The sequence below is a fragment of the Grus americana genome, chromosome 1 (assembly GCF_028858705.1).
Source record: "Grus americana isolate bGruAme1 chromosome 1, bGruAme1.mat, whole genome shotgun sequence".
Lineage (NCBI taxonomy): Eukaryota > Metazoa > Chordata > Aves > Gruiformes > Gruidae > Grus > Grus americana.
In genome coordinates, this window is record NC_072852.1 from 192,625,477 (window position 1) to 192,638,994 (window position 13,518).

A 13,518-nucleotide genomic window follows, 5' to 3' on the forward strand; every position below is an offset into this window, starting at 1 on the left:
AAACTAGGACAGACACTCAAATGTAGATATCCGCACCTCAGACTGAATCCCATCCATACAGTCAAATATAGATATAAAATTTGGATGGATTAATTTGGATATAATATTATTAGATTACTTCCAGAAATTGTATCATATATGATACTTGTAAATAAAGACTGAAAACCAAGTGCTAGTAATAATGATGAGACACAGGTCTCAGTGGATGTGATAGTTAACACATTTTATCAGAAAATACTGGAGTAAAAGGAGCGAATTCTGGTTTAGATTTTCAAAATCTAGAAGAATATTGCAGAAAAGCCAGCCACAAAAACTATCAGTTCAAGTGATCATTAATTCATTTATTTTATATTAAACAGATATATACACTCTATGTTTTCAGCAAAGGCAGAAACAAATGCAGGACAAAGGAAGAAATAGCTGATATCAGCAGGTGCTTGGAAGAGGAAATGATTGTAGCCAAATCCTAAGGAAAACTCAAGGAGCTGGGTGTGCTTAAATTGAAGGAAATGAGTAATCGATACCTTAGGATTCTGAAAGAACTGGCTTACTACATCACTGATCTGAAAGCAAGTGGCTTTAATAAATCTGTGGATGATGGCATTATGTGCATGGGAGAAAAGCAAATTTTTTTTTTTTAATTTTTTTTTTAGTTTTAAGATAAAGAAAGGAATAATTGTTGCAAAACCAGACTGAACTACAGATTTATTAAAAGTGGCTGATGGCGGGCAAGCCTGTTGACATTCTGTGATGAGACAATAGATTTGCTGTCACAATAAATATAATAATCTTGTTCACTGTGACCTCTGATAAAGATACCATGTCACATGGGAAGCAACTGATTAATTTGGAGAAAATGGAAATGAGTAGATTTGTTGAAGGAGTAAAGAGCTGGCAAATGGAACATGATAGCAGTGACTAGTGAAGGAGACTGCTGGGAGAGTACAGACAGAGTTGTTCCAGGGCCAGGTTTAGGACTAATCTTAACATTTAATGTATGACCTTGATACACAAAGTAGAAATAAATTATGATATCTTTCTCCTCATACTAATTATGTAATATAATAGGGGTCTGGATGTTGCTTAGGAAAAGAATGACACTGAAGACTAGATTATTAAAAATGGGATTAAAATTATAATAGTGTAGACCAAAGGATTTACAAAAATAGTGAACAAATTCTGTATGAATTGAGAGCTGATCACCTGGACACAGGTGCAGAGGAGAATCTGATTATTCTAGCTGATCCCTTGTTGACTGTGAGCCATCACTGTGCAGCTGTGAAAATTTCTCTGTACACATAAGAGCCAAAAATGAACTCTACCACTGTTATTCTAGCTCATCCCAATTGTAGACAAGGTAGATGGCTATACACCTAAGAAAGAGAGTCTCCCCACAAAATACTGCTTTCTAGCCAAGTTGTTATGGGTTACCTTTGACATCCCACGTGCCTCTTCAGCCAGTGCAGCATCTCTCTTGGCAAGTGGTTTGAAAATGAATGTGCAGATGAGATCTGAAATCTTCCTCCTACTGAAGAGAAGCCATCAGAGTGAACTTTGGTTAGAAGTAAGGAGCAATTCTGGCTGGTCATCACAAGGTGACTTTGCTAACCTGTCAAGGAGGAGCAGTGTAGAAGACCGTATCTGTATCGTTTTAACACAGTGGAAATGTGTAGTGCATAACTGATAATTGTAGCATATGGTGAATTGCTTTTGTCTCTGCAGTGTGCCAGCCGGAACCATATAAACAAAAAGTGCACAAGAAGCAAACAGAATGACAAACATCATAATGCTTGAAGAATAAGGACTATAGTGATGGTATCTTTATACAGAATGGAAATATTTGTAAAACATCGTTTTATTTACTATAACCACAGGGTTCCTTAAAGGAGGTTCTTAAACAACTAGAAGAAGAGAAGAAATGTCTCCAGAATCAGCTAAAAAACTATGAACTTAGACTGGAACAAGAAGCAAAGGTTTGTAATCACTGTATGCCTCTAATCTATAAAAGCCATTATGTTGTCTGGCAGACAGACAATGTGTGGAACTCACAATAGAATAGTTCTACAACGTATGTCACTGGAAAAAAGCTCTGCTGTATATTTGTTTCTTCCTGTATGATTCAACTTTTAAGACATTTTGCTATATCCTGTAGCCTATATCCCTTATTTTAACTGCAGGCTTATCACAAAGCTAACGATGAGCGGCGTACATACCTCTCAGAGATCTTGCAGGTAAGAGAAGCATGAGACTTGATAACTTCTAAAAATCATTATGCTTTCTTAATATAACAACAGCATCTGTTAATGCCATTAGGTCAAAGTCTTTTATCGCTTCATCTACCAAATCCATTACAAAAGCTGCTTTATAAAAATTTTAAGAGATAGATATTGAAAGATATCAGTTTATTTACTTTAAAATAGTTTTTTGCTTTTATATCAATTGGAGTTTCATTGTTCCCAAACATAATCAAAATGCCCTTAATTGAGAAAGCTGAAGCAATTTTCTGATGCTTGCTTGCCCATCCATTAGTTACAAGACCGCTATGCTAGTTTAGTGTTTCAGTTGAAAAGAACAGAACCAAGATACCAGTAGTGACACCCACCTTAAGTAGCAATTCCTCTTTTTCCTATTTCTCCTTTTTTCTTTCAAAGACCAACTAGCCAGCCAGCTCAGAATGACAATACAGCACATATTTCAATTGAATTTATAAGATAGGGGATAAGATACCTCGTTTTTGTGAAATCAGATGTTAAATTTTATTGCTGCAAATTATGTAATATAAAAGAGTTGATAGTACAAACTGGAGGAACCTGTAAAGGAACCTGTAAAGATTTCTAGTACTTCTTACTCTGAAAGAGCTCTTAATTCCTGAATAATGTAAAAGTAGTAGCTTAGTCAAGAATGACTGCCACCGAATCCCTATCATAGCACACTGGGGTGAAAGGCTGTAATTAGCAGTGTTTCCATGTGTTTGCACAGTGGGCAACTGATTCTCACTGCTGCTTTGGGAAATCTGAAAGAATTGCTTAAAGTAACTTTCCAGCATGAAACCAAGAGCAAGCCCAGGAAATGTCCATGATAACTATTAATATCTTTGCATTAACAGTGAAACTGGGAACTGCTGGAGGAAGAAGGTAGGAAATAAAAGGTGATTTTATTACTGAACATGCTAGCAAGAGGAGTGCCCATGTTCAACTGCCTAGAAAAGCACTTAAGCATGCATAAAACATTATTTGAGGTGAGGTATATGCACTGGCATGTTGCTTAAATGGGGTATTAGGGACTAGGATTTTGCCACCAACACTGAAGGTAGTTAGTGCATTATATTTTCAGCAATCAATTATTTGCCCCTATGATTTCAGAAGCATATGAGAGCAAAATAATCATCTTCAGACTAATCTCCCTATATTTAGTTCTCTGAATGTTAAACAGCTATCATGGTTTAACCTGGCAGGCAGCTAAAACAACCACACAGCTGTTCACTCACTTCCCACCACCTGCAGCGGGATGGGAGAGAGGATTGGAAAGGGGAAAAAAAGTAAAACTTGTGGGTTGCAACAAAAACAGTTTAATAGGACAGAAAATAATAATAATATACAAAACAAGTGATGCACAGCACAATTGCTCACCACCCAAAGCCAATACTCACCTAGTTCTCAAGCCAAACTGCCTCCTGGCCAACCCCCATTTATATATGGAGCATAACATCCTATGGTATGGAATACCCCTTTGGCCAGTTTGGGTCAGCTGTCCTGGCTGTGTCCCCTCCCAGCTTCTTGGGTGCCCTCTGCCTTCTCACTGGCAGGGCAGTATGAGAAGCTGAAAAGTCCTTGACTGCTTGGCAACAACTAAAACATCAGCGTGTTATCAACATTATTCTCATCCTAAATCCAAAACACAGCACTATGCCAGCTGCTAGGAAGAAAATTAACTCTGTCCCAGGCGAAACCAGGACTACAGCCAATCTAAAGCAATTGTAGAGGGATCCTCTGTAATCAACGGAGAGAGAAGCATGCTTAAGGCACAAATTGTCACACCTGTTTTAGATGAAGATGAAATTAATTTCCCAGGGACTTATCTGTCTCTTCCTGAGCTATAAGCAGAGCCTAGGTGAGTAGTTTACATTAGATACTTACTTTTTATGTCATTAGCTGAACAGGGTAGTCAACCTAATCATGGTTGACTGTTGGTTGCAAAAGAATCAGTGGCTTATCTAGTCTCTTCAGGTTCTGTTCTGCTATGACTTTGATTTGATTGTTGCTTTTATAGTCTTTTAAAATCTATATACATATGCCTTCCCTTTTAACAGTTTATTTTAATAACAGAGGCAGAAGTAAACTTACATTCAGTCCAGACTCTTTCAGATGTATTAAAATTTCACTGTTCTACAGTCTGCACAGTAATGTTGGCAGCAGTTGAGTTAGAAGGATTTACCCATAAGGTAGCATTTTCCATACATTCTAAAGTAAATATACTACAGGATATTGTTATCCTGTGACCACAATATATTTCAGTGACAATCTCTTAATTACAGAGAATGGATATAATGTGTTCTTAGGCCTTTTTTTCCTCATTATGTTTGTGCTTTTCTATAGATCACAGTTTAAAAAAAAAAGTTTTTACTGGTAGATGTTTAAAAAAATCCCAGATGTTTTGGGGTTTTTTCTGCTGTGTTTTGGATTCCTCCTGAAGCCTGCGGCAGAAGCAGAAGAGAGATATGCTTCTGAGCAGCCATTTATTTTATTTACCTTTTTATTATCAAGTGCTTTTCTGCTTTTTTACAAAATATATGTGTCTTCTGGGTGCTTTTGTAGTTTGTCTTGCCTGGATGCATAAGGATATAGTCAATTTTAAATGATACTTTTAAAATAAATTAAAGATTTCACAAACTTGAGAACTCATGCTAGAGGCACTGATGGTTTATGGTGTATTCTTGTTTGCTTTTTCATTTTGTTTTCAATCTGAAAAAATGTTGCTTTGGGATTTGGACTCCACAAACCCCAAAGCACTTTCTGGTGGTATTGAGAAATCGGTTGGAGAAGCAGACAAAGAAGAATGATAGCAGATCTTTAAAAGGGCCATTCTTTCAGGCTAGATTTTTACCACAAACTTTTACTGTCATAGTAGAGTCTGACTCGTGATTGGGATTTCTTTGCAGAAAAAGCCCACAATTATGCATAGGTACAGCTGGAAAGCTGCTTGTGCTACAACAGCTCATTTTAGTTGGGATAGGCCTGGAGTGAACTGTACCAGCAAAAACAGTGCTTAATAATTGTATATACTGGCACTCCATATTCATATAAATTAAAAAAAACCCCAAAACCAGTGAAGGCAATTGTAGCATAGGTCTTGCCTCGTGTGTCACTGAATCACATCTGCTCAGGAGATGATAAATTGTACTAGCCATCATCTTCAGTACTAGAGTTCCTTGAGGGCAAAAAATGTGTTGTCTTCAGGGAAGAAAATCTGTGCAGATGCTATTCCATTTTTATGTTTGCACTCTGCTTTAGTTACAGCTGATTTGCTATGACTGGGTCAGGAGTACTTGCCTGGTGCATTGTATACGTGGAAGCACAGTAGAAACCATTAGCTTCTAAGCGCTGAGACATGCTTCTTTTCAGTGACAGAATTTTTTTCTCACAAGTGCAAGATGTTTTCACACATGCTATAAAATGTAATGCTCTAATGTAATATATAATGCAATAATCCAAACCTTGAGCCTTGTTTAGGTAGTCCCAAAATCTAGCTCTAGGCTTTCAAAAAATCTTCACTGGCCTGGTGTAGCCGATGCATTGTATATCGTGATTATCATATATTTATTACATGTTCCTGATGGATCTGTTCAAAGGGGCTGAGAAAATTCCATTCACTTACACTAGAGACCCAAGTGTGCACAGCAGCTAGACAAGCCCTAAACCTTCTGCGTTTTCTGGTTTTCCGTCCATGGTATAGCTGTCCCTCCGAGAGGCACTTTTAGTAAAGGCAGCTGGATGAGCCAGCAAGTGCTGGGTGAGGAGGGGACCCTGTGAGCTAAGGAAGAGAAGAACCAATTGATTTAACCCTGTTCAGATTCTGTTAGATGCAATATCAAAGGTAACAACTGGGGTTTTTTCAGTATGTCCGGTAATGTGGACTTCCAGAGTATGCAAAGATTTCCATGCTGTGTTAATTTTTTTAAAGTAGTTCCTGTTGTTAATTAATGGCTTAATCATTCAAAAGTACAACTAAGTCACTATAATTTGTTTTGTTTCCCATTCTGAGAAGTATGTTAGAAATACAATGCTTCTTCACTGAAAATGTGGAGTTATAGGCAGTATGACCAAAAATATGCTGATTGAAATTACATATTCTGTGATCGTCCAGCTTAATAAATAATGGTATTATTGTACAAATGGGATTTTGACATGTGTTCAGTTCCCCAAATCAACAAGGTATTGGTATAATATGTACTTAAAGCACTTTATGGCAGTAAGACCATATTGGGTCAAAATTAGTTTAGAAAAATTTTACTGCTTTAACTGTGATTGTGGTTAGAATTTAACTTGTTTTGTAAAAAATTGGCTACTGCAGACCTCAGCTACACTTAAAATTGTTGAAAGGCAAAAACCAGATGCTCTGACAGGCAAGGGAGAAAACCAGATACTGAGGTAAGTTTTTTTTACATTCCCTGTATTTTCTGGTTTATTATTTTTTGCCAAGTACTATGTTTTGAATATTGGAACTCTCTGTTCATGGTAAATATCACTGACCATAACCCTACTGACAAAGTGCTAATCTTAACATAATTTTTGATATTGCTTTTCAATCAGTTTTGTTTAATACTGTGTTGCAATATTGAAAATACATGTATTTAAGTGAATTTATATTTATATTTTGAAATCTCGCAATACCTCTGATGTTCTTCCCTTTCAACCTTTGTTTAAAGTGGATTATTTTTTTTCTATATTACTGCAGAGTTGGGAGCAACAAGTATACCCTTTAGTCCATTAAGAGTAATTCTCTCAAATAAATGCCTTGCTTGGTGCTTTTTAGCCAATAGAGATTGTAAAGCTTTTTGTGGATGATAATGTGAGTGCTTTTAGATGAAAAAATATAAAGGCTTCATTGTTTAACAGATTTCTGTTTAGTTATATGGGTTAAACATTTAAATTTGAAAAGAGTCCACTTGCTCTGAGCTATATAGAAATAAAATTAATTTCTGATTGTAGTGCGTGTGAGAAAGCTTGAAATTGGACAAGATTTATTTTTTAACAGATCTGAAAATGTTAAGAATATAAGGAATATAGGAAATCATATCAAAAGTGTGTTGGACCCAGTATCCTGCCTGCAGTGGACATAAGTAGATGCCTACAAAACTGTGTAAGCAGGCAGATATAATACTTGCTTTTGGAACTCTCTTAAATACTTTATATTTTGAGACTTCCTGAGGCTAGTATGGTTTCTATGTAGTTTGTATCTCACAGTAAGTAATCTTCCATGAACCCACTTACCTAGATTATTAAAATGAACATAGACAATACATACTGAGAATATCTGAAAATGTAATGAGTAAATTATAAGCATGAAATTGTGTAGACATATTTGCTTACCAGCTTTATTCTTGCATCCTGTGTAAACACAGAGTCACAGGATTTCATAAATCGGAACAGTGGATCTTCATGCTCCAGGAGAGGATATTAGTAGAATATGAATTAATGTAGTAGAGTATGAATTAATGTCTATAACTGAAGTTTCTCAATGCAGAGAAAGCACCATATGGGTCTGAGGTATCCCACATATAGCCAGTGTGTTGCTTGTGGCCCCAGTGATGTTTAACATAGCTCATGTGGAGAAGGTCAGGAAGCTAGAACTAGGAGAATTCACTCTCTCTGCTGGGAGATTAAACATCATCAGCCAGATACTGAGATTTGCTGAGGGTTAGCACTGATCTGTGATTTGCTGGGGTTTTTTTATGATTTCTTTTAGTAGACCATTACTTACCCTGAAATTATATGACAGTGTATTTCTGTAATTTTCTTTATATCAAACAAAAGAAAATAAAGTGTAAAAGAAAACAATGTGTCCTGTAATTGCTGGTCTCAGAAGATATCCCCTTTCAACCCAGTTTCCCTCAGAGGATTTTTTTTCAACTTTTCAAAGTACACATGGAGGGAATTGTTCATCTTTTAAATTGTCCTTAGTAGCAAGTTTGCAAATCATTGGCTTTTATAACCAGAGACAATGAACTTTCAGGTCAAACTTTGGTCTTAGTTGGCAACGTGGAAATAAGAATGGGGATTTGGCATAGTTTGCATTTTAAGGAAATACTGGAATGTAAGTAAGCACCTCTTGATCATCACAAGGTTAACACAACCATTATTATATTACTCTTTTTAAATTATGTTTTGATTTACATGCTGAAGGTTGTTTGTTCAAGCTGACATTAATGAGAAATAATGTCATTCAAATAAGAGAAGACCCACATGATTGAAAATAAATGTGTTCTTGAGAATAATTTGAAAATTTTCTGTCCAGAGTTTTTATCTCACTTCTGCTGGCCTTTCAGAAAACACCTGCCTTCACTGGATTTCAAACCGTACTAAGAAACTATGCTTAATGTTTGTTTTAACAATAGGTACAGGTATGAAAAACCCAACCTATATATTAAAGCAACACTGAAACATTTCTGAGTAGTAATCATGAACACTAATTCTTGATGTGTTCAGTTTCCTGGCTATCCAAACATAGAGGCCAAGTTCAGTAGAGGTCCTTTTCATGGTATTTCACAGGACAAGAAGATAGGCTAGTTGGCAATTGGGAAAAAACATGGATGTCATGATGACTCATGTCTCCGATGTAATATAAGCAGGCAATTTAATGTGTTGTTCTGAGCCCTTACTGTTATACTAAGGCATATAGCAGGGCTTACTAGCTCAGTTTCACCATGCACTGGCTGCAACTACCTGGCTTCTAAGTCCATGAGTCCAGCTGGTTTTGAGTGGGAAGAGGTTTTGCTGCCTGCAGAATTCCATGCAGACATATGCTGTCTGCTTGGTCCAGCTCTACAGTGATCAACAGATTAATTCAATTTGAGTAATCAATTGAATTTGAATAATCAACTGATTATTGATCAAACTGGGGCCTCTGGTTCTGATCTTCCAAGCTTTGAGTAGAAACAGCTCCATATCTCTTTGGGGGCAGCTATCCCTTCAAGACCATGACTGCTTCTAAGAGCTGGAACAAAGGATGCGTCAATCTCAAGAAGACTAGCGAGCCCTAGGCACAACTGTGTTGGCTGTTTGCCCAGAAATTTGAAACTTGCAGAGATCATGTCATCACAGCTTCTACCACATAACAAAATATTTCTCTGGCTACCATCATGAATATAACAATGTGATGTTGTGATATATTTTCCTTCAGAATGCCTATTACTTGAGAAAGACATTGAAACCCTGTATATTGTCGTTAGAGTATGTAAAGTGCTAACCATACACTGTAGTAATGAACAGAGAGAAGAACAAATGTACCAACGTGATGCGTGCTGTTTGATCATGAGAATGACCCTTGGAGTTTGTGGAATCACCATTTCTCCCCGGAGATTGGCTTACATTCCCAGTGATTTCTCTTAGAAGATCAAGATGAAAACAGCTCTAATAGGTTTTATGTAGGTGGTGTACGTATCCATGATGATCCACTTCAGAAGTCTGCTGGCAGCATTTCCTATGTATGACGAGCATGGTTGGAATACCTGCAGAGAACTGTAACTATACCCACATGAAGTGTTTTTCCATTTCCTAATGGGGATTATGTAACTGATGAAGATGTCTCATTAGCCAGTTATTTGTGCAAATGTTTAGGATTCCGTTCATGTTCTTCAAATGCCATCATTTAAGTAACAGGAAATAGTCAGGAATCATGAGATGAGGATTGAGTTTGTATGCAGAATAATTAGATGCTCTGCTAGCCTGCAAACCCAGAAATACACTTCTTTTTTTCTCTCTCAGGTTTATTAATTCACAATAGTAATCAATTATGTAAATATAAAAAGCATGCAAATTTCTAGCACTTAAAGCTTACAGGGAATGTGACACTTGATGACTAACTTCACCCATTTTATTTCAGAGGGAGATGCTGTGTTCCAGGAAACCCGAAGATGGTTAATCCCCGAAAAGGATCGATTAAAAACACTGTAGGAGTGAAGAAGCTTCCAAAACTAAAGCACTGATTTAATAATAATGCCAAGAACTTCCAATCGCTTTTTAAAAAATTAATTTAACTGAAAGCTTCTAAATTGAAAATGAATGTATTTTTGCCATGTTATAATACCAAACCCAGATTGGCATGTCTTCTTGGCAGCCTTAATGTAAGTGTTCCTCTGCCTAATGGAATTGTTCTTCTAGTTGCCGTCTTTGTTCTGGTGATCTCTGACCCTTTCCCTTCTGGTTCACATCAGTGATTCTGGGTGTCAGGGAGTTGGAAGCCTTGGAGAACATTTAATTTCTTCATACACTGTGTAGATCCTTGAACTCTTTGATTGCACAGCAACTGTTGAAAACAAAGAAGCCTCTAACATTTTTGACCTCTCAACCAAGAAGAAGAAAAAGGCAGACTGATGTAACCTGAAGTATTATCTCACCACCCAAAACAGTAAATCTCAGATAAAAATTCCATCCAAGGGCATCCCCATTCAGTATATGCAGCAAAGAAAGCTGCTCAAGTAGTCTGATGTTGGTACAGCTGAACGTGCCTTTAATTTGGCTTTAAAAAGACAGCATAGTTTACTAGCCAGTCTGATTCCTTATGTGGTACCACACAGTAGAGTCCCTTTACAATATAAAGTTGTTTTATATTCCATGAGCTTTCTTACTCTAGCAGAGGAGACAAAACACCCCAAATTTAACTTTTTTAAAGGCTGGCTTACCACAGATCCTGTGTTGACCGCCACTTTCTGTCTGCGTGGTTTAAAAGCACACCACCATTTCCAGCTGCTTTAGGCACTAGTAAAGGGGACAAATAAAAGAAGACCTGAGCACTTTTTATTAAGGATTCTTCAGAGCCTGTCTTGTGGAGGGGTTGTTTATTTTAATCACTATATCCACATTGTGTTTCCTGGTATTGGTGTGTTGCTATTCGAAATTTGAACTCTCAGATGAACCTTTGTATCCACACTGTGGGTTCTGTAAAAATCTCTATGCATTCTTCAGTGGCACTGATCCATGTGTTTTTAGCATTCGAAATAGTGCCAGTCTTTAAAGTAATTTCTTCAATAAAAGGAGATCTACTTTGTATTTTCATTCTTAAGCATGCAATTACTGTTTCAGTTTCATTACCTACATTTTAGTCATTAAACTTCAGCAGAATTTTTTTAAGTGGCAACAGGAAACATGTTTTGGTAATGAAGCTTCAAGCCTTTGCATTACATCTTAAAAGCTCTTGGCAGAGCAAATGTGATTGATTGACTGCCCTTTATTATTTTTAAGAGCATCCCTAGCTCTTTGCAGTATCTAATAAAGCTTTTTGCCTCTTTAAGAGCAGTACCTTATTACTGGCAGCATTAAAGTGAGGCTGTAATTACACTTATACAAAAAGATCAATGATGTCATTCTAAAATGCAAAGAAAGAAAGACCTGCAGTATTGTACAGCACATTCAGTATGGAAGCGCCGGGTTTTTTTCTTACATAGTATGAGATTTATTACAGATATTTCTAACGTTACCATGATGCACCTGGTATCATCCTTTCATAAGCAGGGTGGTCTGCCTGGCCAGTTTTTTCCTCACAGTCACAGTTGAAAGCATAGCACAGCTGATTAGGCTAACAATCTTCTTTCTGTTCCTGTTTTTCACGTGGAAAATTTCCAAATTTTGATTGTGCTGGCATTTGTCATTGTGAAGAAGGAGAGGGAAAAAAAATCACCATAATGGCTCTATTGGCATAAAAGACAAGGGACATCTGCAGCAGTGAAGAATACCCAGTTCTTGGATTCATGCAGCAGACATTTACTACTGCTGTCCCTGAATCAAACATCAGTCAATGCACTCAAGTCCGGTCCCTGTAACACCTCAAAATAACTTGAGACATTGCACGAATGTGGCAGAACGACGTTTATTCACAGCAGGAGACTTGGACACTTTCCTCTTGGGTAGTCCTCACTGAGGACTTAAAAAGATGTTTGGTTTTTCTTTAACCCTAAGAAGATACATTTATTGGTACAGTTTCAAAAGTGTTGTGCTATTTATTTGGACCTGAATAAAAGTTTTACACTGCTAGTTTTCCCAAACCATGTTGGAATTTGTTTGGTTTGGTGGTTTTGGATGGATGAGCGTTTTGAATTTCCTGGATTTATCTTGAGTGGACTTTTCTCACTGGTATTATGTTGTGCTGTGAAATGGCGTTTGTTTACATTTGCAGCAGTGAAGAGTTACAGGTCTTTACACAATATCTTCTATACGAATATTTCTGCACATTTAGGAGTAATTAATCCTTCAAAGCGCAGCATGTACTATTATTCCCATTTTAGGCATAGAAGACTGAATCACAGAGCTAGGTTTATTTAACATAGAGACGGGAGTGTAGTGATGTCTGATTTTTCCCTGATTTCACGACGGGGTGATCTTTTGTAATGTTGCTAACTGTTAGAAGGTAAAGTCTGTCTCCACTAAAGTCTCTGTGCATCACATTCGAAACAGTGGACAAATCTGAAGACAAAAATGGGGAATTGAATTGCTGACAGTTGTGGTCGGTGAGGGAATGGAGCTAAACGTCAGGGGAAGATGGAATTAGAGCTGAAGGTCTGAATCTGGCCAAACTTCTTCCTGCAGCACAGAATGTAATTGGGATTCCAGATGTACTGGTTGTAGTGTGTAAGTGCCTTTAATTGATGGACCAAGAAATGTGATATCGTAACTCTTGGGACTTGAGAGTATGCTTCCCTTATGGGGTTACTCATGTAACTCCACTGACTTCAGATGAGTCATGACTTTGAGGTAACTATGGCATTTTAATTATTTACCTGTATTGTTGCTGGAAAATGTGAGTGAAAACACTCAAATACTGGTAAGCAAACATTTCTTATTTCCTGAGATTCCTTTTTTTCCCCCCTCATGACTTAAGAGGTTATTGAGTCATGATTTTTCTTTTTAATAGATCAGTATAGCACCACTGTATTCCTCTATGACAGAATAAAATTAAAATGTTTACTGGATAGGCAATGACTGTGTGGTTGATTATTATGTAATTATGCAGCATAACCACAGACTCCAGAGAACTTGGGTGATGAGCTTCCTCATATTCAGGATATTATTAACAATAAGCAAGATATTTCATTGCTTAAATACTTTGTTTAATGGGTTCTCCATATAGATAACTGACCAGATGGTACAGTTCACAGCTTCCCTGATTCCTATGATATTCCATCTCCACTGGTAAAGACGAGATGCATAATTTAGTCTTAATACTCTTCCAGTAGTGGAAGATGCTGCGCAGGCATTTTTAGAAATGTGATGCAGATACAGTAGCAAGCAAGACAATAAATAAATA

The 13,518-nt window shown here is 37.0% G+C and overlaps 1 protein-coding gene across 3 annotated transcripts in view; it reads left to right on the forward strand.

Moving 5' to 3' along the window:
• CCDC169 (coiled-coil domain containing 169) overlaps positions 1–13,123 on the forward strand; it is a 34,182-nt gene extending 21,059 nt beyond the window's left edge. For all 3 annotated transcript variants that reach the window (XM_054839647.1, XM_054839666.1, XM_054839657.1), the window contains 4 exons: positions 1,875–1,973; positions 2,178–2,231; positions 6,571–6,647; positions 10,102–13,123. In XM_054839647.1, coding sequence (XP_054695622.1) covers positions 1,875–1,973; positions 2,178–2,231; positions 6,571–6,647; positions 10,102–10,204 — 333 coding nt within the window. In that variant the 3' untranslated portion in view covers positions 10,205–13,123. The remainder of the gene's footprint in view (positions 1–1,874; positions 1,974–2,177; positions 2,232–6,570; positions 6,648–10,101) is intronic.
• Positions 13,124–13,518: the final 395 nt, after the last annotated feature.